Source organism: Anser brachyrhynchus, assembly GCF_964034855.1.
Source record: "Anser brachyrhynchus genome assembly, chromosome: 20".
NCBI lineage: Eukaryota > Metazoa > Chordata > Aves > Anseriformes > Anatidae > Anser > Anser brachyrhynchus.
In genome coordinates this window covers 3,735,598-3,760,898 of record NC_137713.1, presented here as the reverse complement: position 1 = coordinate 3,760,898, position 25,301 = coordinate 3,735,598, and the positions used below count along the sequence as shown (strand labels likewise).

The 25,301-nt window shown below is 50.1% G+C and overlaps 1 protein-coding gene and 2 long non-coding RNA genes across 5 annotated transcripts in view; 2 read left to right on the top strand and 1 right to left on the bottom strand.

Moving 5' to 3' along the window:
* Positions 1 to 9,627, top strand: part of YPEL2 (yippee like 2) — a 33,576-nt gene extending 23,949 nt beyond the window's left edge. For all 3 annotated transcript variants that reach the window (XM_080563042.1, XM_080563043.1, XM_080563041.1), the window contains 3 exons: positions 2,301 to 2,344; positions 3,099 to 3,207; positions 4,552 to 9,627. In XM_080563042.1, coding sequence (XP_080419168.1) covers positions 2,301 to 2,344; positions 3,099 to 3,207; positions 4,552 to 4,641 — 243 coding nt within the window. In that variant the 3' untranslated portion in view covers positions 4,642 to 9,627. The remainder of the gene's footprint in view (positions 1 to 2,300; positions 2,345 to 3,098; positions 3,208 to 4,551) is intronic.
* A 2,816-nt stretch (positions 9,628 to 12,443) lies between these two features.
* Positions 12,444 to 25,269, bottom strand: LOC308180816. The gene is made up of 2 exons (XR_013941199.1): positions 19,973 to 25,269; positions 12,444 to 12,825 (listed from the first exon to the last, which is right to left on the bottom strand). It is a non-coding gene; the product is annotated as an uncharacterized lncRNA (long non-coding RNA).
* On the top strand, positions 14,623 to 20,059 carry LOC308180814. Its single transcript, XR_013941197.1, has 3 exons — positions 14,623 to 15,144; positions 16,767 to 16,963; positions 19,934 to 20,059. It is a non-coding gene; the product is annotated as an uncharacterized lncRNA (long non-coding RNA).
* Positions 25,270 to 25,301: the final 32 nt, after the last annotated feature.

The following is a 25,301-nucleotide window of genomic DNA, read 5'->3' as shown; positions in this document are numbered from 1 at the left end:
AATGCTGAGGTTAAAACATCGAGGTACAGCCCGGCTGTGCTGTGGTTACAGAGGTACTGTCGGCTTGGTCCTGCGGACAGCAAATGCGTTAGTGAAGTTGAGAGATACTGCCAGACCTCCCTCACTTCTTTCTTTGTGATTTGCCAAATCCTCAGCTGGCCGCAGGGTGGGTACTGAGACAGGCAGCAGCACTGAAAGCTGAGCGGTGGCGTGTTGAGAAGCCCTGCTGGGGCAGGAGATAATTAACGTGATTTTTTTGTGTGTGTGTGGTGACCGCCCTTAGGTGCCCAAAAGCCCTGGCTCGAGCTGGAAGGAAGGGCAGCTGTGAGAGGATGCTGCTGTCCCCTGGGAGCGTCCGGGGAGCCCCAGACACAAAGCTGCTGGGTTTGGTTTTGTTGTTTATTGAAGACAGGCCTTTGTGCAGCAGTAATGGAAAATCCTATTTCTGTACCAATAAAAGCTTTGCTCCCATGGTTGTTGTTACTGGCAGACGCAGTCTCTTTGGTGTTTATGGAAAAGTATTTACTGGGGAGGCCTGGATGGCGAGCAGGCTTCGTCTGCTTTCGTTCTGCTCTGGTGGCACGCGTGCTCCTGGGGGACCCCCGGTGCCTCCCCCCGTACCCCCCCACATCCCCTCCTGCAGCGGGCACTGCCGGTGCCCCTGCTGCTGCTCCGTTTGCTCTGTACCAGGGCAGGGCACTGCGTGGCACCGGCCTGGCCTCTTCCTCCTGCCCCGCGGGGGCTCAGCTCTGTGCTGTTTCCCCCCCGGCACGCTGCTCGTAGCTGCCAGGCTGGATGGAGCTAGCGGGCGTGCGGCCGTGCCAGCCCCAGCGGCGGCAGCACAGCATCGGGGCGCTGCAGGAGGGTTAAAGGGAGCTTCTTTAATGCATGCAATCACACAGACGCGCTCGAGACGTGTGTCCTGTTGAATTCCTTCCCCGGTGAAGAGGTAGGTGTTCCTCGGGGTGCTGCTGTGGTCGGCGTGGAAGAGCTCCGAGGGCCTCAGGCAGCCTCCGCGTCCTGCCTGCGTCTCCTGGCCCCTGGTCCTGGGCTTGGGATGCAGCTGAAGAGGAGCAATTCCTCCGGGATGGAGAGCGTTCTCCTGCCTTCAGAGCTGCAGAGCCACTGGGGCCGTCCAGCCCTCACACACGGCGCTTTCCCCACCGGAGGGGGTTCTGCCCGTGCCCCACGGCCCTCTTTGCCCCCAGGGACGCCTCTGCTCAACACTCAGAGCCTTTTGCTGCCCTGCTCTTGGTCGGGGGATCTCCCAGGGGGCCTTCACCACTTACTAGGGTCCCTCGGCACCAGGTGAACACCGCAGCAGAAGCTGGCTGCTTCCAAGAGGCGGCTTTGCTGCGCTCCGTGCGAGGCCGGGTCCCCGGGGCTGGAGGCAGGGGAGGGACGGGGCCTGGTGCAGAGCGCGCTCTGTGACCCGCGGGAGGGTGCTGCGCTGTGCTGCCCTGCCCCAGGTTGGCCGTTTAACTGCCCCTGCCATGGCAGGGGGTTGGAATTGGGTGGTCTTTAAGGTCCCTTCCGTGCTAAACCACTCTGTGACCTCCTGAGGTAACCTGTGTTTAACACAGCGGTTTAACTCAGCGTGTGCTCGTCAGAGTGCGTTAAAAACGCCGGTGGTGTCTGCTGCGTGTGAGGCAGCTCCTGCACGCCTGGCACCATCGCAGGGCGACGTTAGAGGTGCCACAGGGGGGCCGTTGGCTCTCGGGAGCACCCCGATGAAACAAGGGGCAGGGAGGATGTGCCCCGACATCAGGAGAGCAGAGGCTGAGTGCGTGTGCCCGGCGCCTTGCGCCGAGAGGACCTGATCTCGCAGCTGGGTTCAGCGTGCACCCGCAGTCTTCCTAAGGGGAACTCGCGTGCCATCAAGCACCACGGCAGCGTTTCAAACTGAAAACGTGAGCGCGCTGTTGTTTAGAAGAGGGCGAAATTGATATTTGGCAGCGAGGCCGCGCTGGGTAAGGATGAGGCAGGGCTGTGAAATTCGTAAACGGAACTGAAGGAGGGAACGTAGGCATCGCTGGAATGTAAGAGGGAAAAAGGCGTGACTTTTTAACTTGAAAAGCCCGTTGGGCTTGCACGGCGCTGTAAATGCTGCAGCCACGCGTAGGACAAGACCTCTGCTAGCCGGCTCTCGTTTGGCTCTCGGGGTTCCCATCCCGAAGCCCACACTGACGTGGGTTTCAGGCCCTGACCGTCTGAGGCCATTAATGCAGCTCTTGAGAAGTTCCTGCTTTAACCTTATTCCTGTCAACCAACCGGCTGAATTGTGTTTTCTTGCCTTTCAGTCCTTCCAAGGAAGCCAAGGACGAGCGTACCTCTTCAATTCAGTGTGAGTACCGCTCCGTGGTGTCACCTCTGCGTCTCTTGGGGTAGATTTAAGAAAACCCTCATGAAGACATACAGAAAACCTTTTTTTTTTAGGAAATCTCTAAGACCTGGGAGCTTGCTGGAAATGGTTGGAGAAGGAGGCAAGAAACAGCACTGATTCATGTTTGATATTACGTTCAAGTTTCAGATAAGCAGCTAGGAAGAGATTTTTTTTTCATCATCAGATTGAGAGAGAGAGCTAACATGACTCATTCTCTTCTCAGAGAACGTAGTTGAGCTGAAGAGTCCAGGTTTTATAAATGCAGAGACTATGTAACATCTAAATGTGAATTTTAGAGCTAGCATAAAAACTAACTATAATTTTCCCAGTAACTGAAAATAGTTCGCGTAAGATCACGGCTGGGACGTCTTTCAGAAGTGCTGATTTCAGTTCCATTTGGGAAAATAAAAGTACAATTTTAGCAATTTGAAAATGAAAATCTTTCTCAAATGCATCATTAGTGCAATTTACTACTGTGTTATTAATCTTCCTTTCAAAACTTTGTAGATTTTTCAGTTGAACAAAAACCCCATTTTACCTTTTCATTCTGTTCTGGAGCTGCAAGAGGTCTTTGTTTCGGGAACAGCTGCGGGACTCGGTATTCTCAATTTCCTGCTTACGTTCTCAAATACTGCAATAACGTTGCCATCAGCTTCGTTGTAGTGACGTGCAGTGGCAAGATGCACTAATAGAGAGCTTCTCTCCTTTCTTCCAGAGTTAACGTGGGCTGTGGCCCCGCAGAGGAGCGGGTGTTATTAACAGGATTACATGCTGTTGCAGACATTTACTGTGAAAACTGCAAAACCACACTGGGTTGGAAATATGTGAGTATCAGTATGGTTTGGTTTTCCTGGGACCGTCTTCCTTCCAGCCTTTTGTGAAGGTGTGCACGTTGTATAACATGGTCCTGGGGAGCAAACGTTGACTTGGGAACCAGAAATGTGGATTCTGGTCTGTAGCCACATCTTCTCTTCCTTTCCACATTTCCATTTTCACTCCTGTCCTTTGTTTGTTTTCTTCATTTAGAGCATGAGCTCTCTGCGGCTGATGTGTTGCCTTACTAAGAGTTTGTACTGTGGGCTTGGTTTTGGTGGGTGTCCCTCGGTGACACATAACGTAAAATTCAGTCGGTTTCGTGGTTTGTGTTGTCTTTTTTCCCAGACCCTCTCAGAATAATAGAGCGATCGATGCAGTGTTGGTCCTGTGTCCTTCCCACTGGAAATGCTATTGAACACGAGTTGATCTGTTTGCTGTCTCTTGCTCTCTATAAATTCAATTACCTTCAAATAAAGCCTTGTGCTACGTTCTCATTTCTGCTTCAGGAGGCACGCAGCGTACTTGTTTGTCAAAACATTTTGAGCAGTATCTAAACAAAACATTTATTGTGTCTGTGGTCTCTGGACAGAAATACTCTTTAAAGCCAGTTAAAAGGCTATAAAAAGTAAAGCATCAAAAATTGATGCGGTAGGAATCCATGCAGAAACACAGCATGGATCCCACAAATGGAGAAGGACACTAAGTACGTAAATGGAGTTTATTGTGGAACGAAACACAGAATTTCATAAGCGGAGCAGTAAGCTCAGGTCTCTCCAGCAACAGAATCACGTCCTGGCAGATGCGTTCCAGGCACGCAAACAGCACTCCTGAGCAGAGCTGAACTGCCTTGGAGGATGCAACCGAAATAAATAAGTTGAGTCCCTTCTGGATAGGGATCCCCTCGCTTTCTGTACTTGTTTCGTTGTGCACTGTTGAAGCACCGCGTGGTGCTGTGGCTGCCAGCACCCATCTGTGCAGAATGGGTCCTTCCCAGGTGCCCCTCGGCTCCTTTCCTACATGAAGCTTGCCATAACTGGGCTCCTTCCCAGTGGTGATGTCTTTACAGCAGGTTTCATCGGGGACCTCAGCGTTCCTAACACTAAGAAATCCTCAGACCACCCTAGAGAGAGGCAGATTTTGTCACCGGTGGTTCCTAAAGCATAGTTCAAGGAGCGGTTGCTGTCAGCCTGCAGAAAGCTGCACGTTTACGTGGTGCCAGTTCCTTTTCTCATACTGTGAAGATGGGCAGAGTGCTGGTTTAATCCCTCCCAGGCTAGGATTGTACCAGCATTCCGGGATCTGTAACCGTGACTTTACCTTCCATATTGATCTCTTTCTTTCTCCTTTTTTAGGAACACGCTTTTGAAAGCAGCCAGAAGTATAAAGAAGGCAAATACATCATTGAACTAGCTCACATGATCAAGGATAACGGCTGGGATTGAATGGGAAGAGCCCAGCCCTACCAGCGTGTAAGAGAATGCCATCCAACCGAACATTATATCCAAGAGTGAGAGAGTGACTGAACGCTTGGTTCCATGCATTTAGAGGCTCTGCAATCTGGGAGCATCTTCACACCCTTCTCCATCTTTATTGGTGACTGGCCTCTAAATTTCTGTCTCTCTGTCTCTTTGCTTTGTATCTGTTTGTGAGTTGACCCTGGCTGCTTCTCTCTCTGTTCTGGCGTTGGCTAAGAGAATGCACCGAATGCCCGACAGCCATTCCATGTTGACGAATGCTTACGTACAAACTGAAGTTGGCTCTGTGGTGGCAAGCTAGCAGCAGGTCTCGGTGCGGGAGGAAGACCCGAGTTTTGGGCAGGAGAAAGTGATAGGGGGTGGGGAGTGGGCCCACAGGGAAGTCATCGGAAGTGAAGCTGTAACTTCTCCTTTAAGTCCTGGTTAACCAAGGCTTGAAACTATCTACTTGTCTAAATGGACAGAAAAATACCTCACGGCTGCGTTCTCTCCGAATCGTAAAACCGCTGCTCCGCCGAGGGAGCTTTGGTCTAAGCCGGCTGAGCACAAGTCCTGACCAGTTCCCCTCTGCAGGCTAGTTGTGGATCTGTGTTTTGTTTGCCGTTCGTGAACTTGTTGTTGGGGGGAGGAAGGCTGGAGAGATTCCCCGCCTCTCCTTTTCCTCTCTGTTGCAGAGGAGGTAGGCCGAACATCCCAACAGAGCACGGCTGTGGGAGCACCCTCACAGCCGGAGAAACCAAATCCTGACTCTTGAGCCCTTCAGAGAGGAGGAGAAAACCACTTAAGGCATAGGGAGGCTGGAACTGCAGCTTAGAAGATACAACAAAAGAAAAAAAGGCGCATGCTAGGCAAGAAAGAAGAAATTAGGTAGGGGAGGATGGGGACAAAGGTAGTAACACAGGGTACCCCTCGACTTCTGAGCCTCCGCTGAACCTCCTCGGAGGTCTTTTACCAGTGGTTCACAAACGAAAGTAGGAAAATGCTGCTATGAGTATCTTCTTCTTAAATCCCAGGCCCCAGCCATCGGCTCTGCTCTTGGAGCCTGTCAGAGAAATGATGTGAGAGTGGAGAGAGGAGGGAGCAGAGGACCCCGACAGTTGTAGCAGTATTGCACAGGTGGATATTTCAAGCCATGAGGTATCCCCCCCGAACCTTCCCCCCTTTTCCCACTCCCAGAAGCCTGTTGGAGGTACAGGGGAGATAGGAGAGAAAAAAGAAATTAAATGTCTGCCCCATGCCCCTGGAGCTGTCTGTGCTGTGGAGTTTAAATGGGAGGGGTGGATGTGGACATGGTAACTGCAAGGGACGAGCCCTTCCTGTTTTAATTTTTTCCTATTAATTAGTGTGGACCTTCCCGAGGTGGCTGGTGGGGAAGGAGCATCGTGTGCGAGAGGGGAGCTGCGTTAGGCATAAAAGACAATGTGAAGTTTGCTTTGCAACAGTCCAGCCAGTATCTGGTGCATAACTCAAGACTATTTAACTGAATTAGTTTTATCTCTCTGAGTGAATTTCCTTTTTGTTTGTGGAATTCTTTCAAGTAGGTTAATCCACTGGGGGGAAATCTTTCTTAATCCAGAAGGAAAGAGTATTGTGCAGGGGTTTGTAACTCCTTACGAAACCTAGGCTTTGGCGTTGTAATCTCCTGTCGCTTGCCCCCACCCCCAAGATCTCTGAGCCGGGGATCAGGGCGGAGGGGCTGGCCACAAAATAATTCGCTGTTAGACGACGGGGATGTGAGCAGAGATGCTGCTTCGGATCGGGATAGACTTCACACGTTGGATCCTTGTGCTGAAGCCCAAACCCGATGGCCCATGGAAGCAGAGGCTGTTTTTTCTCTTGAACCACTACTCCTGCGGCAGCCCGTTGTTACACCTCGCAGAGGGCAGGGAGCTGGAGGCTGGCTGCGGCTCCTGCAGTGGGTGGCAGTAGCTCGTTTTGTGGGCCTTTGCCCTTTCTGTTGCGGCTGTGTAGCTTCAGCTTTCATTTCAGGTTGTCTGCTTCCATCATCCGCATTCCCGTAAGTGACAAAAATCTTGTAAAAATCAAAAACTGTGCAGTGCCCACTAGCTTGTTGACACTGGCACTGGCCTGGTCCCATTTTCCTGTCCTTTGGTGATTGATCCAGGGCAATTTATTGGGTTTTGGCTAGTGCGAAGTAATTTGTATTCTTTGAAGAGTTCTTAGTTCCCCCAGACACACAGCATTTAAAGGGATCTGTTTGTACCTGGGAGAAGTAAGGAATAATCCCAAATTGTTAAAATGAAATTGAAAAAAAGACCATGCCCCAGCTCTTGATTTTATGTTGATAAAAACATAAAATAAAAACATAAAAATAAAACCATGTAGGCGATAGTGATCACCTATAGAAAGGATACCAGATACAAATGTTTTTGTCCTTATATTTGGGACAAGAAAGGATGATGTTAAATCAGATCAGGCTGTTTTTAACTGTTCACAGGGGTTACGCTTTTAATGGCAACCAATCTAAGCTTGAATATGGCAAGATCTTAATCTGCTTTTAATTGGCTTTGTCTCATCAGCATCCACAGATTTACAGTTGCTGAGAATCTGGCCTCAAGTCCTGATGTGAGAAAACGTGTGTGCCTGTGAGTGCACACCGCACAGAGTTATCTCTAGACTGACTTTTCAGGGAGATAAGAAAAAACTGGCCTGCGAGGCTCGTTTGTTCTCTGCTGTGCGTCCACCAGCTATGAAGTCCTTCCCGCGCTGCTAATCCCCTGCGACGTGCTGTGGTAGACACAAGACGGTGCAGGGCGCTGGTGACCAGCGGGACGATGAGGTCTGTGTGCTGGTGGGTGTCACAGCACAGCCTGAATCGATGACTTGTAGGGCAGCGTGTTCAGAGCATAACCAAAGACCCTCGCTGTCTGCATCCCCCGCTTGTGAGCCAGCTGTAGCCAGGTCGTTCCCCTCTGGGGAGATGAAGGTGGGACTTTTGTCTCCGAGCCGGAGATGCGGCCCGCAGAAGTCGCCTCCTCGGGCACCGAGCGCTGGCGGTGCTGCTCCGTGGGGCTCAGAAAACACCCGGAGCAGCCGCTTCTGCCCCTCTCCACGTGGCAGCCTCGTCTCTGGCAGGCTGCGAGCGCCCTCGAGTTTACATCACCCCAGGCTACCCCAAAGCTCAGACTTCAGTCAGTTTTAAATTTCTTGTGCTCTGGTGGATTATCTGGTGTGAAATCCTGGTCCCTGTAATAAATATTCAGATGATAATATATACAAAGCTGAAAAAAAAAAGAAAAAAAAAAACACATTATCTTGTGAAATATACTTTTGTAAATAATATTTAATTTTTTTAAAAAAATAATATATTTGGTGCTGTTTTCTCAGAGCCCCTCCCTGAGAGCACTTTTTTCGTTGTTTATAGATGATACTGTTTCCTTCTGTATTTGTTGGGAAATATGTCGAAAGGGAAACAAAAATCACAGTAGATGTCCTCTTGAGTCTATCCAGTTTTCCTCTGGACGTGGCAGGAGAGCGGAGTCCCTCCGGCCTCCGTCCGGCCCGGGCTCGGCTCCTGCACAGGCGGCACTGTCCGTGCCGGCGCTGACACGGGCAGGATGGGGCCTGGCTCCTGGCACCAGAGTCCGGAGTCGCTTGCGTGCCGAAATATCTTCCTGTCAGTGTCGCAGATCTCCCCTTGCACCAGTATTGGCTGGAGTGAAGTAGATCCCGAGGCTTTAGAAAACCGGAGTGAATACAAGCTGCGGCCTCCGAACCGCTGCTTCCACTCGCTTGGAGGCGGCAGGGACGGAGGGTGGAGATTTCTGATGAGTCGTCGTTTTTAAACTAAAAGTCTTTGGACATGGATCCTGGTTTTCTTTGGGGTTCTTTGTTTGTGTGTTTGTTTGTTTTTAAACCAGGCTGCTACAAAACAAATTAGAGTAAAAAGTTTACCTCTCTGGCAGTAAAGTTCTTTTTTTTTTTGTTGTGTTCCTTTCTGTCTTTAACCTCCCCCCTGCTCCCCACTCTTCGTTTTTAATTCTTTGGGTCTCTTGTTTGTCCTGAAGTGGACCAACAGCACAAACCACTGGACTGTGTTTTGCTGAGCAAGGAGCTGTTTTCAGTGCTGAATAACTGTTGCACGCTCTCTGATTCTCTGGTTTTGGTGCACACGATTTAAAAATACACAGAAAAAAAAAACAACCTACAATTGAAATTTGTTGTTCTTGTGATGATCATGTGAGAATTCTCTCTGTATGCATTTTTCTAACTGGTATGTGAGTGTATTAATCATGCATTTCACTGCACTTCCTTGTTTTGGGAGGAGCATCATGCTTCAGTGTGAACCAGTTTTTGGGTGACCAGATGACACCAGGCACCAGGGGGGGGCAAGCAGATGTGCAAGAACCAGAGCTCAGCGCAGTGGGAAGGAGCTCTTCTCACCAGGTGAGAGGCCTCAGAAGTTAAATGCTCAGAAACAATAACGTTAGGCATAGGTTCGGAAGAATCATGTTCAAAAAGAATAAACAGAAGAGGGGAATAAAATCATACTGAACTCAAAAAAGAAATCAACATATTTAAATGCAAGCAGAATGGCATTGTGTATGGTAAAATCACAAATAAGCTATTCTCATAGTTACGAACTGTATGTATCCTTTGTTTTGTTTCTCGTAAGGAAATGGGAATGCTTTCCCCACTGACAAAACTAAAGGAGAATATTTCCAATACCAGCCTGTCTATCGATGCTCTTGTGTTTACAAATTGTGTATACTTTTATTTCTTTGATCTTATTTTAATTTTATTTTTGGCATATTTCTTCAGGTCATTTGCTTCAGTAATAAATGCAATTGTTTTCAAATAATTGGTTTTCACCTTTTCATGTATTTGTACATTGTATATAGTTCTTCAGTATTAGAGGGAGGCGTATTGTTTGTCATATTTACAATATGTGTTGGTGCTCATTTGAGAAAATAAAATTTTCAAGTACTAAAATGTTTCTTCCATGTGGCTATCTTATTCTCCTCTGCCATGTGCAAATTCTTAAATGACTGGAGGCAGCGAAATTTGGTTGTTAAGAAACGGTACCTTCAGCTTGCAAACAATTAAATTACACTCCAGCATTGGTGACGCTGGTGTGTTTGGGCATTTGCAAGCGCATTTTGCTTTAGCAGGAGAGAGCACAGGGGGAGGGTGATCCCTAAGTATTAAAATACAGAATAATTCCTCTCAATAATGGAGGGAGCTTGTCCGTCGTGTGCGTAAGCTGCGGCACTTCCGTGAGTCATCTTTCTTGTCAGATGCAGCTGCACCCTGCCGGTGCTCATCTCGTCCAGTGGCACTCACGTAACGCCAGGATCACCTCTCTGCGATGGGTGGTGTAAACGTACCTGTCTGTGGTGCCTTCGCCTCTAAAATCCGTGTTAAGCTCCGGTCGGACTGAGAGCAGTGCTCCATTTCAGGCGGTTCTGAACGGGCGCAAGCAGCTCTGCTGGGCTGCTTGGGAAGCCAAAAGGTTCTCCCTGGCTCTCTGTTTCCATCCTGTTCCAGACGAGCTCCATTAAAAGAGCAGCTCAGCAGGTCCCCGTGTCCAGTGGTACACACAGGTGCCCGGAAACAGGCAGATCGAGGCTGAAATCCTATGGGCAGCACCCGCGGGTGGTTCTGGCAGGGCCACCTCCGTTCCCTGGGGCTGCCGTGACCTTTCCGGAGGACGGGCTATAAAGAGAAACGCGGCTCAGCGCGGGCAGCCCCCGTCAGAGCCCGAAGTCACAACGATTTTTTCAGAAGACAATCACGGAGCTATAAATACCGCGGCGCCAGTGGCCTTTAATCCTGGTGCAAGAGCAGTTGGACGCGCGGGGTGGGGTGGCTGCTGTCCCGGAGCCGGGCTGTCGGGTGACCGCGGCGGGGACACCGCACGTGGCTCCTGCCCTCCCGCTGGGCCGCGGGTGCTGGGGGGATGCTGCGGGTGGCTGCCCTGCCGTCAGTGCACCCCGTCCCCTTCCCTCCTCCTCTCCCTCTGATACCAAAGCACTTTATGACCCTTAACGACTTAACCCCTGTTTGGGGTGCGTGTCCTCCCCTCCGCACTTTCACAAAATTTAACTTTCCACCACTGGCAGTGCCCTTGGCTGCTGCTCCCACGGGAGCTGACTGCTCCTGCCCCAGCCAGGGCATTTTCGTGCTGACAGGAAGGATTTACAGGAGCGCTTCCAGGCTGCCAAACGCGGGGGATATTTTTACCCAGCTCCAGCCTGGGGAATAAATAGCGGTGAGGCCAAGAGACGCGCCATGGATGCAGCCTGGCTGCGATGGAGACGTCACCCGGAGGGTGGCTGCTCCCAGAGAGGTTTCCTCGGCCTCTTGGTGTGGGTTTTGGGGCAGGGCAGTGCTGGTGCCCAGCAAGGCCAGGTGGCACCAGGAGCCTTTGCTGGGGACAACACGGTAACACCACCCCCTTGCACCCGCGGCGCTTGGGTGCCGCTTTGAGCAGGCTCCAAAAAAATGTTGGCGCTGTCGGTGAAAAAGGGGAAGATGTCAAAAGCAGAATGGTGGTGTGAGGAACTGCTAAAAGCTGAAATTTTCTTTTTTCCCCTCTCTCACAGGAAACGCTTTGCATCCTCTGAAATTTTGGGCTCAGCTGAAAATTCCAGTGTTTTCTGTACAAAAAAAACACAAGGAGATGTCCCAATGCGCCCCATTAAGTGTGGCTCAGGCCCCAGGCAGCTGCGGCGGGAGCTGCCCCTCGATTTGTTCTCCTTGTATGGAAACTTCTGCTTAGGTGAAGTAAAAGGCTGGGGGAAAAAAAATATAAAAAAGGCTTCCCCAGGGGCCCAGCCTCGCCCTGTGGAAACGTGTGCCCTTGGTAAAGAAATTCTGTGCAAGTTTTTGGATGCTTTACAGAAATAACAGAAAAATATAGGAGCGTGCTTTTATATAGCTCCGCTTCCTCATCAGGCTCAGGCTGGTGTTTTCTTTTCCACTAGGACAAGGCTTTTCCCATAATTGTGCTATTTTTGTGAAGGTTTCAGGGCAGAAATCGAGGGCCCCTCCTCGGCGGGCCTGAGGAAGCCCTGAGGAAACGCAGCTGTGCCCATCGCGGCCTCCCCGGCCCCACGTTTTGATGGTTGCCAGAGGAATCGGGGCCTACTTGTGCCGGGCGCTGCCGGGCTCTGCACCTCGGGCCCCATCCCAGGACGGGTTTCGTGGCCATGGCCCAGGCCAGCTCCCCTGCCCAGGGCCATGTCACGGGGATGGGCCTCTGTTGCTTGTTGTTGTTCGTTTGAGCTCGGATTTCTTCCTCAAACCAGCTCCCGAGCACCTTCCAAGCGCAGAGCTTTGGGTCTGCCTGCTAGCTGGGCCTTGGTGCTGTTTTGGGGGATTTCGAGGTGTTTTCCTGTGGGTGCAATGTGGGCGGGCCTGCGCTCAAGGCATCACTCGTGTCACCCAGATGCGTGGCGTGGCGCTGTGCGGCCTGTGCTGCTTCTGGCAGCGCTACAGTGCCGGCAGTGTCTTGCCGGCATTATTAAATTACCTCATGAAGGAGGAGAGGTTGTGCCTGGCCTCCCAGTGCCCATGTTTCCTGCTTTTCTGCGAGCTCTCTCGCAGCGCAGAAGCACCCTTTCAAATCAGAAAGCCGTGCAGGGGCTGTGATAGGGGCAATCGTTCACGTGGATCCCGCGGGCAGGGCTGTGAGGGCGAATTCCACCTCTCGAACACCGGTGCCCGGTGGGGATGAGCTCCCGCACCCATGGAGCTGCTGCAGCCACACGGCTCCTCCACTGCTGCAGGCACCTGAGCCATCAGCAGGGCAGCAATGTCATTTATTTAATGCCACTCGTTTAGTCGCAGCTACGTCACGCCCGGCGTTTACAGCCGTGACTGCTCACACGTCCCTTCCCACCCACTGGGTGTCCCTGAAAGCCAGGGGTTGTCAGCTTGATCCGGGGGTTTTCGGGAGCTCTCTGCTCTGGGGGCTCCTGCCCTGCAGATGGGGCCATGGTCCCCCCTCCTCGCTTCCTCTCCTATTCCCGGCAGCCTCAGCCAAACAAGGGGATTGTCCAGCTTCCTTCTTCTTCCACAGGAGTCAAGCAGAAATGATCTCTTGCTGACGGACAGACGGACAAGCCACAACTTGCACAAGTGCTGGCTTCATGGTGTAGCCCAGATTTCTCACAGGTTGGGGACAGGCTATGTGAAAGCACAGGATGCAATAACACTTTTAAAGCCAAAAAAAAAATAATAATAATTTTGATTTCTTTCCTTAACAAACAGTGGGTCTAGAGCAACTCCTTTGGCCGAGTGAACAGCCCGATGTAGTGGTTGTCTCTGGCTGTACCCCAAAGCTGGCAGCTCGGCTCAATTTGTGACACCCCGGTGGGCTGCCCCTGCTCCAGAGGGACAGGACGGAGCCTGGCCCCTGCTCCGTTAGATCCTGAGCTCCATCCCTTCTGCCAAACCTGGCATCCCCGGCCTGCAGTGAAGTGGGCTGGCTGTGCACTTTGTACCTGTGGTCCCCACTGCAGCCCAGCTCTGAAGGTCCACCTCTGCATCCCATGTTCTGGCTTCTCAATCAGAAAAATCTGGGAAATGGGCAGGGTTCAAGCCTCAGGGCAAAGCCATTGCTGGAGATGTTGGCTGACGGAGGGGAGCATTTACTTCAGATTAGCTGCCCAACAGCGAGAAAACCTATTTCGAACCAGAGACTGGAAGCATTTGGGCTAATCCCAGGTGAAAGCTGATTAAAGGCTCGGAGGCGCAGATCTGGAGCGTGTCCTGTCGGTCCGCAGAGCCCCCAGCTGCACCCCAAGGAAACGGGGCTCAGCACCGGGGCACTGGGGCAGCGTCCCCTGGCCACGCAGATGGGGCCAGGACCTCGCTGTGCCTCGAGCTCGGCTCCGTCCCCGGCTGCTCCCGCTGCACCCGTTCGAAGCAGCGTGAGCGGCTTCGTGCTGCGGGCAGGAACTGGCCCAGGGTGAGGAGCCCACTGGTGTCCAGCACTTTTACATCCTCCATCTCCTGCTTTTCCTTTTTGTTCATGCATTATTAAATTCCCCATTGGGGTGATCAAAAAGGAACAAAAAGGAGTTGGCTGCTTAAGCAAGGAGCGACTGTTTAAACTGTGGAGTTTGACGTGTTCTGGGTTACAGCTGAAATTGCCAAAACAGGCAAAAACACTGCTCTGGTCAATGATAAACACAAGGCACAGCACAGCTCTGCGATTCCCAGGGTGCTGTAGGGGCTTTTGTTGCACAAAGTGCATGGAGCTGAACGCTGACCCTTGCTGGGAGGAGGGCAGAGCTTTGTGCTCCTTCCAGGCTGGCGAGCGCGGGCATCGCTGGCCCTTCAGCGAGGGGTCGCCCGAATTGGCGACGTGGCAGTGAGTGTGTTTGCCCTGTCCATATCCAAGCAAAATATTTAGACTTTGGCCACTGCTTTCAGGGTCCTGTAAATCAGTTGCAATCAGGGAAGCGAGCCCCCGTGGGGTTTATGACCTGCGTGGGCAGCCCTGCAGACCGGTGCTGGCCTGTAGGGTTGGGCCCTCCTGGTTTAAACCTTTGCTCTTATCCATCTTGCCCTTGAATTGCTGCAGAAACGCGGCACAACAGCAGCCCCTTGTCCGAGGCTCACAGCTTCCCAAGCACACGACCCTGCAAACAGATGCCGGGTCTTGTGCATTGCAGCTTGCAAAACCACAGTGCTTCCTACAGGTATAAATGCTGAATGCTTCAGCTGTAGCACGCCTGGCACTGCCAAATGCTGCTGTGCCGCTGCTCCAGCTGGGTAAATATTAAGCAGGCTGGAGCTCGACTCCGGGCAGTGCTTCGGCAAACAGCATTCAGTGTAAACACAATGTAATTTCCTTTCCAGAAAAATATTTACTTACCTCTCTGGTCACTCTCGAATTGAAAGCACATTTAAAGCAGGCGTGTAAGGAATTGCTTAGATTGGATTTTTTTATTTTTCTCTAAACTAAAAAGGGGGGAAGCGAGCAGGCTGTGCGAGGAGCGGCTGTGCCCTGCAGCTTTCTAAAGCCCTTGCTCCAGGTGTTTATGCGCTGTCGCACATAAATCACACCTCGGACCATGAGCCCTTGTATCTAATCAGGGGCTCTCAGTGTTTAAAATACTGCAGAGCCCTGGCTGTGCAAACAGCCCCGAGCACGTCCTGCCCCCCATGCCCACCCACACCAAGCAAAGTCCTGGGCGAGCTCTGCATGCAAACCCTTGTTTGCATACATTTGCATACATCTGAAGGCAGAAGGTGAGGTGGGAGTGATGCTTCTACTTACTGATGCTCAGCCACCTCCCTGGGCCATACACGTGGGGAGCGATTCGGGCACCGGCCGGGCAGGCTGCCGTATCCCCCGGTATTTATGCCCTGCACCAAATCAGAGTTCCCTGTGCCAGGAAGCGCCGCAGCTTTCTGTGCGGTGGTTCAGGGAACACCAAAAGCAAATTCAGCTCCACTGGCAGTCAGCAGTGCTCCCCGCAGCGAGGGAGATGTCCAGTGAGTTAAATATGGTTTTAGGAATTAGTAGTTTTTATGTCTCTTTGGAAAACTAGCTCCGACCAGTCATTTTCTTCCCAATAAATGCAAAAGGTGCCACTAAATCTCATTTTTAAAAAGCCCGGCCCATAACCTGAGACATCTGGCCACTTCCCCTCGCCCAGCCTGAGCTTGTGTCATGAAATGAGCTCAGAGCACCCAGCCCTGCCCAGGCTGGGGCTGTATGGTATCGTAGCAGCCTGGCTCTGGCCTGCGGGCAGAAGCAGCGCTGGTCTGGATGCGCCCGGAGCCCACGCTGGGGACGTGCAGGGCAGCGCGAGCCCTCCTCAGGCTGAGCTGTGCCCCCCGACGTCGCTATTTTTGCCTGGATTAGAGGGAAATTAAAATTAATCCTCAGAGTTCAGGGAGATCTCAGGGGTTTAGCATTTTTTTCCTGATCATTCGTTATTTTTAGCAGCCGCTTTTTATTTTTAGCATCTCGCAAGTGCTGCAGGTACTTGAGCTCCCGCCCCACGTCCTCATCACTGCGTGGGCACCGGCGAGCTCAGCAGTCGGCCCCGTCTCCCTCCCTCCCACTGCCCCACTTCGTTAGCTTGAATCCTTGAATCTTTCTGCTGCATCACATCTTTGCTTCCCGTATTAGCGTTTTAGAGAGAAAAACCCTTCCTGTGAGCAGCGAAGGGCAACTTCTCCTCTCCCACTCCCTTGCTCTGCACGGAGACGCGGCCTACATGGGAAGCAACCCACAAATTTCACACTTGGAGATCAAAGGACTGAAAACGTTTGATCTCCTTACCTTTTTAATTGCTACACCCCCAGCAGCCCGCCCAGGGCACAGGACTGTGCCCCGCAGGCACCCAGCCCGGGCTTCGTGTGTGGCCACGGGGCTTGGCGTCCTTTAAGATCAACCCGTGCAGGTGTCGTTGTTGAACGCAGAGGTTAATGTTTAATTAGACACTATTTCTGTCAGATGACAGACACCGTGCATGCTGCCTGATCCTAGAGCCGATCGCAGCAGCCCAGCGTTTTCTATTTCTCTTCAGGACGTTCACACGAGCAGGCGATGCTGCCTCCATCTCAGGGGACAGGGTTTGCATCCGTAAAAGCACCGAACATGCTCATTCCTCGCCCCTATTTTGCACCCCGCTCCTGTTTTGCACCGCAGATCATTCGTGTGCGTTTGCTGCTGCACACCTGTAAGCCCGGGGTCTCTTTGGTGGCTGCTGCAGCTGCCCTGCTGCCAAGCACGGGCCGAATCTCTCCTGGCCTGGGTCCGCCACCTCGCCTCTCCCCGCGTGCCGCGGGCTGCACGTGAGCGGCCCCACTTCGGGCGGCGGCGAGGATTGATTTCTTGATTACAGTCTAACGCGTGGTATAATTAAGGAAATCCTCACGCTTCTGAAAGTCATTAGGAGACGGTTAATTGGGATGGGGCTGGGAGCTGCCTGCTGCGGGGGGGGGGGCACATGGTGGCTCCCCAGGGCTCAGAAATATTGCGAGCTGCAGCTGCCGCTCCTGGTCCTGGCCAGCCACTCGGGTTTGGTTTTATTTTTTGCATCTTTTCTTTTTTCTTTTTTTCACTTTATTACATCTTTGAAGACTGTTTCCATGTCTCTCTCCAGCCTTTCCTCCTCCAGTCTTGGCACAGATCGTATTTGCCATATTTCTGCTCATCGCCGGTGCTTTTCTCCTGATGCTTCCCAGCCCGACAGGCAGCGCCCCGAGCTGTGCGCCGCGATCCAGCCTCAGGATGCAGGGTGCGGGATGCTCCTTTCCCAGCCGTGCTATGCCCTGCTCTTGGCTGTAACATTTTACGAAGGTGAAATTCTACCTGCAGCCTACCAGCTCCCAGTGGTTTCTTTTCCTTGATAATTTCTCCCTGGTTTTGCACTCGTTTTCTTGTTTGGGACATCAGAAGAGGTGCCAGACTGCCCCGGGGGGGTTGCAGAGCGGTGCCAGGGCAATGCAGAAATGCAGTTCATGCTGGGAGTGGGTGGCTGCGTCACAAACCGGTTTTATTCGTGAAATGTTAATCGAATAGTAAATTGTAGATCTGCTAAGTAGATGGGGTGAAAAGATCAATTCACGGTAGGCAGAGGAAACCATATTTCAAGGCAGAAAAAACTAATTAGGGAAAAAACAGTATTTCTGTCAGTGTGCACTAGCGTAAGTTACCAACGCGTGTACTAGACGTGTCTGATGAGCTTTTCATGTGGAAATTATTACAGGTGGATGGATTTTCAGTCGCACAGATGCGTAAGTGCGTCGTGCTTGTGGAGTTTGGTTTTGCTCACCCTGCAGTGCCGTGTAAAACTGCTGCAGCATCATAAGCATGTGGGTGGCCACTGAAGAAAGGGGGGGGAACTATGACAATAATTTTTTTTGGTCGTGCCTTGGAACAGAAGACAAACGGGAATCTGACCACATCCCCCGGCACTCAGCAGTGATTTGAAATCCACAGCACGCGGTGTGCTGAGGCAGTGTCCTGCGCTGCAAGGAGTGGGACCAGCAAGCGCTGATTCTGATTTTATAATGCATCATGAACCAGGTTACTGGAGTCTATCCGGTGCTGCATCTCAGTTAAACATCTCAAAATGCAGGGGAACAGGGGAAAAAAGAACAGATTTCAAATTATCATCAGCAATGCAGTTTACCCAGGGTTTGAATGTGATGGAGAAGTTCTAAATCCCGGAGTGAGTGACAGATTCAGGTGGCAAATACTCTGGAAAGAAGCCCAGTGCCGGTGGTCGCAGCGGTGCCAGAGGGGCAGGGTGCGGCCCTGCAGTGCCTGTGAGAGGCTGAACTGGAATCCCACATGCTGCGAAAAGATCTGATCCCCGACACAGGCTGCGCTTTCAAGGTCATTTCGTTCTGCTTCAGGGTGCAGGGAATTGTATTTCTGAGCTTTTCCAGATTAAGGGACATATGAGCAGCAGGCCTGAATTTCTCCTTGGCTTTTTGTGGTTTTTGCTTAGGCTTTGAATGTCAGTCAAGATGCTCGCGTTTAAGTCAGGAAACCTGGACTGTGCACAAACACCAAGAGACTCCCCCTTACAGGGCAGTTTGCTGCAGAGCATTTCATACGCAGTGCAAGACGTGCTGGACTTAGGTACCCGCTCCATCCAGCCTGGGATGGATCCAGCACTGCACCACCAAGGTCTCAGGAGCGTCAGGCTTTACCTGGGCTAGGGGAGCCCAGGTAAAGCACAAAGGTTCTTTGTACAAAAAATAGCTAATGCTCCCCTAGCCCTGGCAGTGAGACAAGGCAGTACGAACCTCTGAGTGCCTTGGACACCTGAAAGTACAGCTCAGCTGTGCCACGTTCTAGCACTCTTACCTCAAATAATCTGTAGTCTACCCAGTTAAAGAACTCCTTCAGCTCCTCAACTCCACATATGTGGGAAGCACAGTGCTCAGCACTGGGCATCATTGAGTGAGTCTAGATCAAATAGAGCGAAACAGACAGTTCTGATGCTGAAGTCATTAAATCTTTGGCTAAGCTAAAAAGGCAGAGTGAATAATGTTTTTAATATGCTCAGGAAATCCTCCATATCGGATGAGATCAGAAGAAGCCATTAGCAAGGACGGATAGGGATTCTTCTCCAAACAAAGGCAGATACTGAGTAATTGCAGTTCTATAAACACAGCATCACTTAAAATATTCAATAATTCACCCAGCATCTGGGGAAACATCAAAACTTTGTATTTAATATAAAGGTGGATGGGTGAAAAATAATTAGGACCCTTACAGTTCCACACTTACTTTTCTAATCTGTATTGTGCTCAGGCCATTATATATTTAAAGGGTTTATTCTGTGCTAATGGGAATGGTATTGCCAAATTCATCTCATGCTCAGAGAAGAGCCTTCACCATCTTTGTTCTTCTGAATTAAAGGACAGAGGCAAGGACTTTTCTGAATACCCTCTCTTTTATTTTTTCATAAAAGCCTAAAGAGACGCTTGCTTTACAGATTACATCTTTCTGACAACAAATTCCACTTTGTCTAGAGAGAAAAGATGAGAAAACAGCAAAACCTGTAACTTAATATAAGACTACATGCTGAGATAGCACAGGTTTTCATTAGCTCCTAATAGCAGAGGAGCATTTGAGTGGTTCTCAAGCATCCGTTAACCCTGAAAACACCACTAAAGCACAAGAGCAGTGTGATAACAATTTTATGGGGAGCAAATACGCGGTCAACTTATCCAGCAGCCCACAGCTCTGCCTCCAAGCACCTTTCAGATTAGCTGTTAGCCAACCTGCTGTACGTCTCCTTCGCTTAATGTCGTGCTATAAATCACAGTGTACAATTTAAGAAGGAAGTCTGTGCCGGGCTAGCAGTCGTCATTGCTAGTAATGGACTCAAGCTGCAAAATTTGGATTCAAAGCTCAGAGCTGTTTGGATTTAGGGTTTTAGGTTGCCCATTATAGAAATAAGAAACAGATGGGATTTGCAGGCCTGGTTCGGACTCCACACTTCTCATAAGGTCAGTGTTGTTTAAATCAAATCAGATTTTAAGTCAGATTCATTTCTGCCTGTGCCCGCTTGTTGTGTGAATGGCGCAAAGTATCCCCAGGGCCAGAATCATTAAAATACCGAGTATGCTCTGTATATCTCAGAAAAGGAATATTACTGCTGGTTCTGCAAGCAAAGTGAATTAGTGGCAATTGGGAACATTTGTAGGCAGGGCCAAAAAGGTCCTTAGCATGCATTTATACATCAAAGGTCCTGTATTTTTAGAGCTTTATAGTTGAGGAACTTAAAATATCCCTTTTTCCTCTCACAAGGCTCTGCGAGACGCGTGGAAGGGCTTGCCATATCCTTACCAATTTGCAGAAGAGCACACCTTGCCTTCGTCTGCTGCAGACTGTCGCTCTTGGGGCAGGACGGGCAGAGCGTTTCACTCGGACGGCTCGCCACATGAGGCTGCGGCTTCCTCGTCTTTTCAAACCGAGCCTCGGTATCTTCCCTCTGGAAGAATCACTTCAGCTGAACAAATTACTAAATTTAGTAGCGGAATAACAGGCTCAGATTGCATTTTGCTGAAGGTCAGATTAGAGTATCTAATGGTTCTGTCTGGCTTTCACATCTAAATGCCATTTGAAATAAGGCTGTTGAGCACCTTTCGGTCTGTGTCGGTGTGCAACTGACTGTGCTTTGCCCTTGTGTGTCAGGACCAGTAACAACCCAGTAATTCTGCGATTCCTGTGAAAGGAGAACTTCCTGCGGGACTTTCACTGGTTCCCAGTGCCTTGTGGAGATTATCTAGAAGAAGAGATTTACAGAAGCACACAGTTAAAGATTCACAAGCAGGTGTTATCTCAAATGCTGCGCAGCTCATATCCATGCCAACAGATCATGGACAAAATACATAAGCTGCTCTTCCCAGGGTGTCTATTCAACTGGCCAGCTGCTTTTGTCACGGGTGCACGAAACGGGAGTATCTAATAAGGAAGCACTTTGATGTCGCTGAGCCTAGCTGCCAGACCAGCTGCGACAAGGGCAATGCCTTGGGACACCGCGCTGCGATGCTGCAGGGAATAAAGAGCTAAGGAGGGCAAATGTTCAGTCTTTAAAGGCTTCCAGCCTAATGTAGGATTAGTGGAGAGAAAATGGACTGCACATTAAAATTCATGAAGGAGTACAATTTAAGATCTATGAATAACAGGGCCACAATTACGCAGGGCTGGGGATTTGGTTTTGTTTTAGTTTTTCCAGTGCTGGTGGAAGAACGAAGCCATTAGCAGAACGTGTGTGGCTGTCGCGGGCTCTGCCTTTGTTGCTGGGTGCTGTGGACATCCACAGCTGATGATACTGAAGGGTTAAACATGAGGACAAGAGGAAATTGGATAATGCAACCGCTGCTCCATAGATTCATAGAAGAAATACAAGTTTCTTGTGGTCTGTTTGGTAGGCCCAATTCTTTGTTCCTGGATCTGAAGGCCACATCTGAGGCAAGGAGACACCTCAGCGGTGGCCGGGCCTAACAGGCCTGTGAGCTGCTCATGGTGGCCCAGACGAACGTGTCATGAAGGCGACCACAAGAGGCAATGAGGGGAATTTTGACCAAAAAGATTTCCCAAGGGTTCCTGGGAGACCCTGTCTCACTGGGAGAAGAAGCTCCAAAGCAAGGTTATGGAAGGAAGTGGAAGATGGACCTGTATTCACAGCTGATCCTGTGGGTCACGGGAAGGGGAGGAAGGCAGTGGGTGCATGCAGCTCATCACCACCTGATTTTGGGAGAGTATGGAGGAGATCTGGCTTTTCTTAATGACTCGCTGTGAGAGAAGCTCAGGCCAGGGGTTAACTCTTCCCCTACAGTCCCCTCCGTGAGCACCGAGGCTGTGAAAACAGTCAGCTGCCTTGCTCTACAGTCCTAATATAGAACAAAAGTGTAGTATTTTGTCCTAGATTGAACAGTTGGGGAAATAAAACTACTTTGGGTGATAGGAGGTGCTGCCACATACACAAGAGGAAAATTCCAAGACAGCTTAGGATATCTGCTTATTTTACTCTCATAGAAATATATATATAAATCATAGCTGTGGTGCACTCTAATGGGAACGCAGAGTAAATTAATGATTTATCACATCTGATAAGGAAGCCAGGAGAACAATAATTGTGTCTAGTACACAGAAATATATTAGAAGCCTCCCACGGGCTGTAACAAAGTGTAGGCGTGAGGCGTTCCTAAAATCACCATGAGCTTTCAGTGCCACAGGTACCACAGGACTAGAGTCAGGGAAATGCTTTGGGTGGAGGCCCATGGCTTGTACGAGCACCATGGGATCATTCCTGATATACAACCCCTCACCTGCCTGCTGTGTGTGAGCGGGCTGACGGACAGACGGACAGACCATGCCCTGTGTGAGAATGAGGACAGCTGAGCCACGCCGAATCCTCCCGGCCTGCGACCTTTTTGTGGGCGCTGGCACCTGGCAGCAGCAGCAGCAATCACTTGTGTGCGGCCTCAGAAACAGCTGCGGGTCTGACACGTCTGACACTGTGGTTAAATTTAAAAAGGGTGATGCAGGAGTACGTGTGAGGGTGGTAAATTAACGAAATTAACTGCTGGCCTGTCATAGACCGACTTGAAAGAAAACAGGGTTTTAAGAGAAACAGCTGGGGCTTGTAGTGGGCAAGCCAGGTCTCTTCTACTGAGCACAGCAAGGTTCATGCAGAAACGTTCGCAGAGCTCGGGTGCTGAGATCTGATCCTGCACCTGTGGCTCGCTGCCGGCCAGATCCTGGCTGTGGCCATGAGCAGGCAAACCTCAGGTGCCCTCAGGCAGGCACAGGCCTCGGTGCATACAGCACAGTGCTGCCTCCCCGTTCTCCTTTCCTGCAGTATTTTTTAGCAGAAACCTGTGAAGGCGTCTCTGAGTAACCTGGCTGTTCTGGCAGACTGTGGGCTCTTGTTTTCTGTGGAACTAAGCACAAGGCAAATCTATTCGGTATGCGGGAGAAAGGCTAAGGCGTCTGATCTTGTCTTCAGAAAGAAGCAATCTGTAACAAGCGGAGGAAAATTTGAAATAAAACTTGTCAATTCATAAATGTTTTGTGGGAAGGCATTCTAAGATAGCAGATGGCAGTGTAAAGGGGCTTTGCTTTTTGCTGTGTCTAACACCTTCTTTCTCTGTTTTAAGAATAACGCTTTTCCAATAACAGCTCAGAGCCAGTGCCACAGAAATCCTGGCTGACAGAAGAACTGCTGGTCGGCTGACAGGAGCACGGCTTGTGGGAACTTCGGGCTATGCTCTTTGTCAGTAGTGAAATTAAAGCTTGGGGATCTTTCTTCTAAAACGTGGCCCTACTTTCCACAGGCACAAAGCAATTATCTGTCATCACTTGCTCAATGTAATTAATAGATGTGGTTTCCTTCACAAGCATCAAGGGATGCCATGTTCATCATGGAACGGACTGCTCTGTCCAGAGCAAGGACAAGAAAATTCCTCAGGAACCTGGGCCTCTCCTCTGGGAAGAGCAATAAATCTGTTGTGTACCGTGAGGGATTGGAATATTCATCATATCCCATTATCTCTCTGCTTGTCGGAAGAGAAAAGATATCCTCTGCTCAGAAACGAAAAAAGACATCCTCAGGGGTAATTCAGTACAGGAAGCTGGCAGAGCTGCAGCCCTCTATCACCTTTACATGTAATTTGCAATTATGTGTAAAGCTAAACCTTAGGAAAAGAGCAATTTCAGTCTTCCTGGCTAGCCTGAAAGTCACCATGCTACCCTGTGTAGCACAGTTACTGACAGAGCAGCTGTGTGGGTAGAGATGCAGTTTTACAGAGTTATTAGAGCAGGGAATTGTGCTGGGATTACTGGGTTCTTCTACCAGCTCTGCCTTTGATTTGTGGTGTGCGCAGACCCCTTAATGTGTTTCTGTTTTCCCCATCTGTGAAACCGAGATAACATCACAAGGGACTTGTAGAGTGTGATTCATTAATGTTTATTAGACAGAGGGAAATCCTTAAATGAATGGCACTGTATTCCAGGAGGACAAAGTTCAGGACTGCAAAGAGGCTGATTAAGCCCAAATCTGTTATTCCCAGGCTAGGAGGACAAAAAAGAAAATTGAAAAACCTTACCTACCCCTGTGCATGCCAAAAGCAGTATGTGATTTAAATAGAACCAAGTAGAATGTGCATGTCTGCATGCATTCATACATACATATGTACCTATGAAAACCATATAATAATGTAATAAAAATTATCAGTAAAAGACTACCAAAAAGCCTGTTTGAAGTTTCCAGTAGGAAATAGTAAAGCAGTATATATGATCACCATTAACTGAGCAAGTTACTAGCGGCAACACAGCATTAGTACATCGTGAGGAAATAAATATGATACGCTTTCATAAAGGGATGCAACAGCATACAGCGCATTGACATGTTCCATTATGTATCTAAGTGAACAGAGATACAGAATGGTTATAGCAATCTTACTGCCGGGCTGATGTGCTTCTCATGCTTATAGAACAGCATCTAAGTTATTGTAGGTAATTGCTACAGGTCAGCCTCAGACAGAAATGGAAGATTTATGCCAGCAGAATGCCTAAACACCTTTAATGCTGTCCAAAGTATGAACCTTCATGTTAGTGCATGCTGATTGTTTGTCAGCAGCTGGCGGACAGTTTTTGTAGCTTTGGAGAAGGGATTTGTCTTTCTGTTATTTATTTATTTATTTTTTGGGGGGCAAAGATTGTTGCAAACACCTCGAAGTAATAAACCCAGGGACATAATACCAAGTATCTTTTGTAGCTGTAGTACTGTAATGAAACACTTCCTGCACTGACCTCTTCTCTCTCGCTGTATTAATAAGGCAGGGCAGAAAACATCTTATCTGCCATGACTACCATGCCGGTTTCTAGACAGACTAAACAAATATTTATAAGGTTTAGAAATATCTGAATCTGGCAACATGGGGACTGAGGTAATATTTTCCCAGGTCCAGAGTGCTTCGCAAGCATTTCCTGGTCAGCCCTCACGCTGAGGCCTGAGCCAGCAGGTGAATATTTCTCCCATTGTGTCAGAGGCACAAACGGAGGCAGCTGGCAGTAAATGGAGTCAGTAGGTGGCCTAATTCGGGCTGACACGATGACAAACGTATGGTGCGGCTCTCACCCCAGCGGACGGTGAAACATTTAACATCTGTGCCACTCTCACCCCGGTGGAGGGTGAAACATTAACATCCTCAGGGCCCCTATGGGAAAGGACGTCATGGTGTAGACAAAGCACGGTGCAGAAACTGCGCGTTGGCAGGAATCGGTCGCAGCAGCCATGCTCAGTCTGGGGCTTGGGATTGCAGCCTGGCGTCATGCGTTAAGCGTTCATTGCTTGCCACCTTCAGGCCATGTCTGAATTCAGTCGTTACGGGGAATGCCAGGCCTGGTGTGGCCGAATGGTGCTTTTGCGAGACATTTGGGGTTTTTGAGCCATTTTCCATCACATCTCCTCCTCACGCCGTGGGGATGGCAAGGGGGTATTTCAGGCACTGCGAGGGAACCGCTGCGGTCCCTCCGATTTCACACTATAATTCACCCCTGCCAGGCCCCCAGGAGCTCTGGGGTAAAAAACAACCATTTTGGTTACACGAGGTGTGGGGGGGAGGCCTGTGTGGCGCTGACGGCGGCTGCCTGAGGGGAAAAGGTG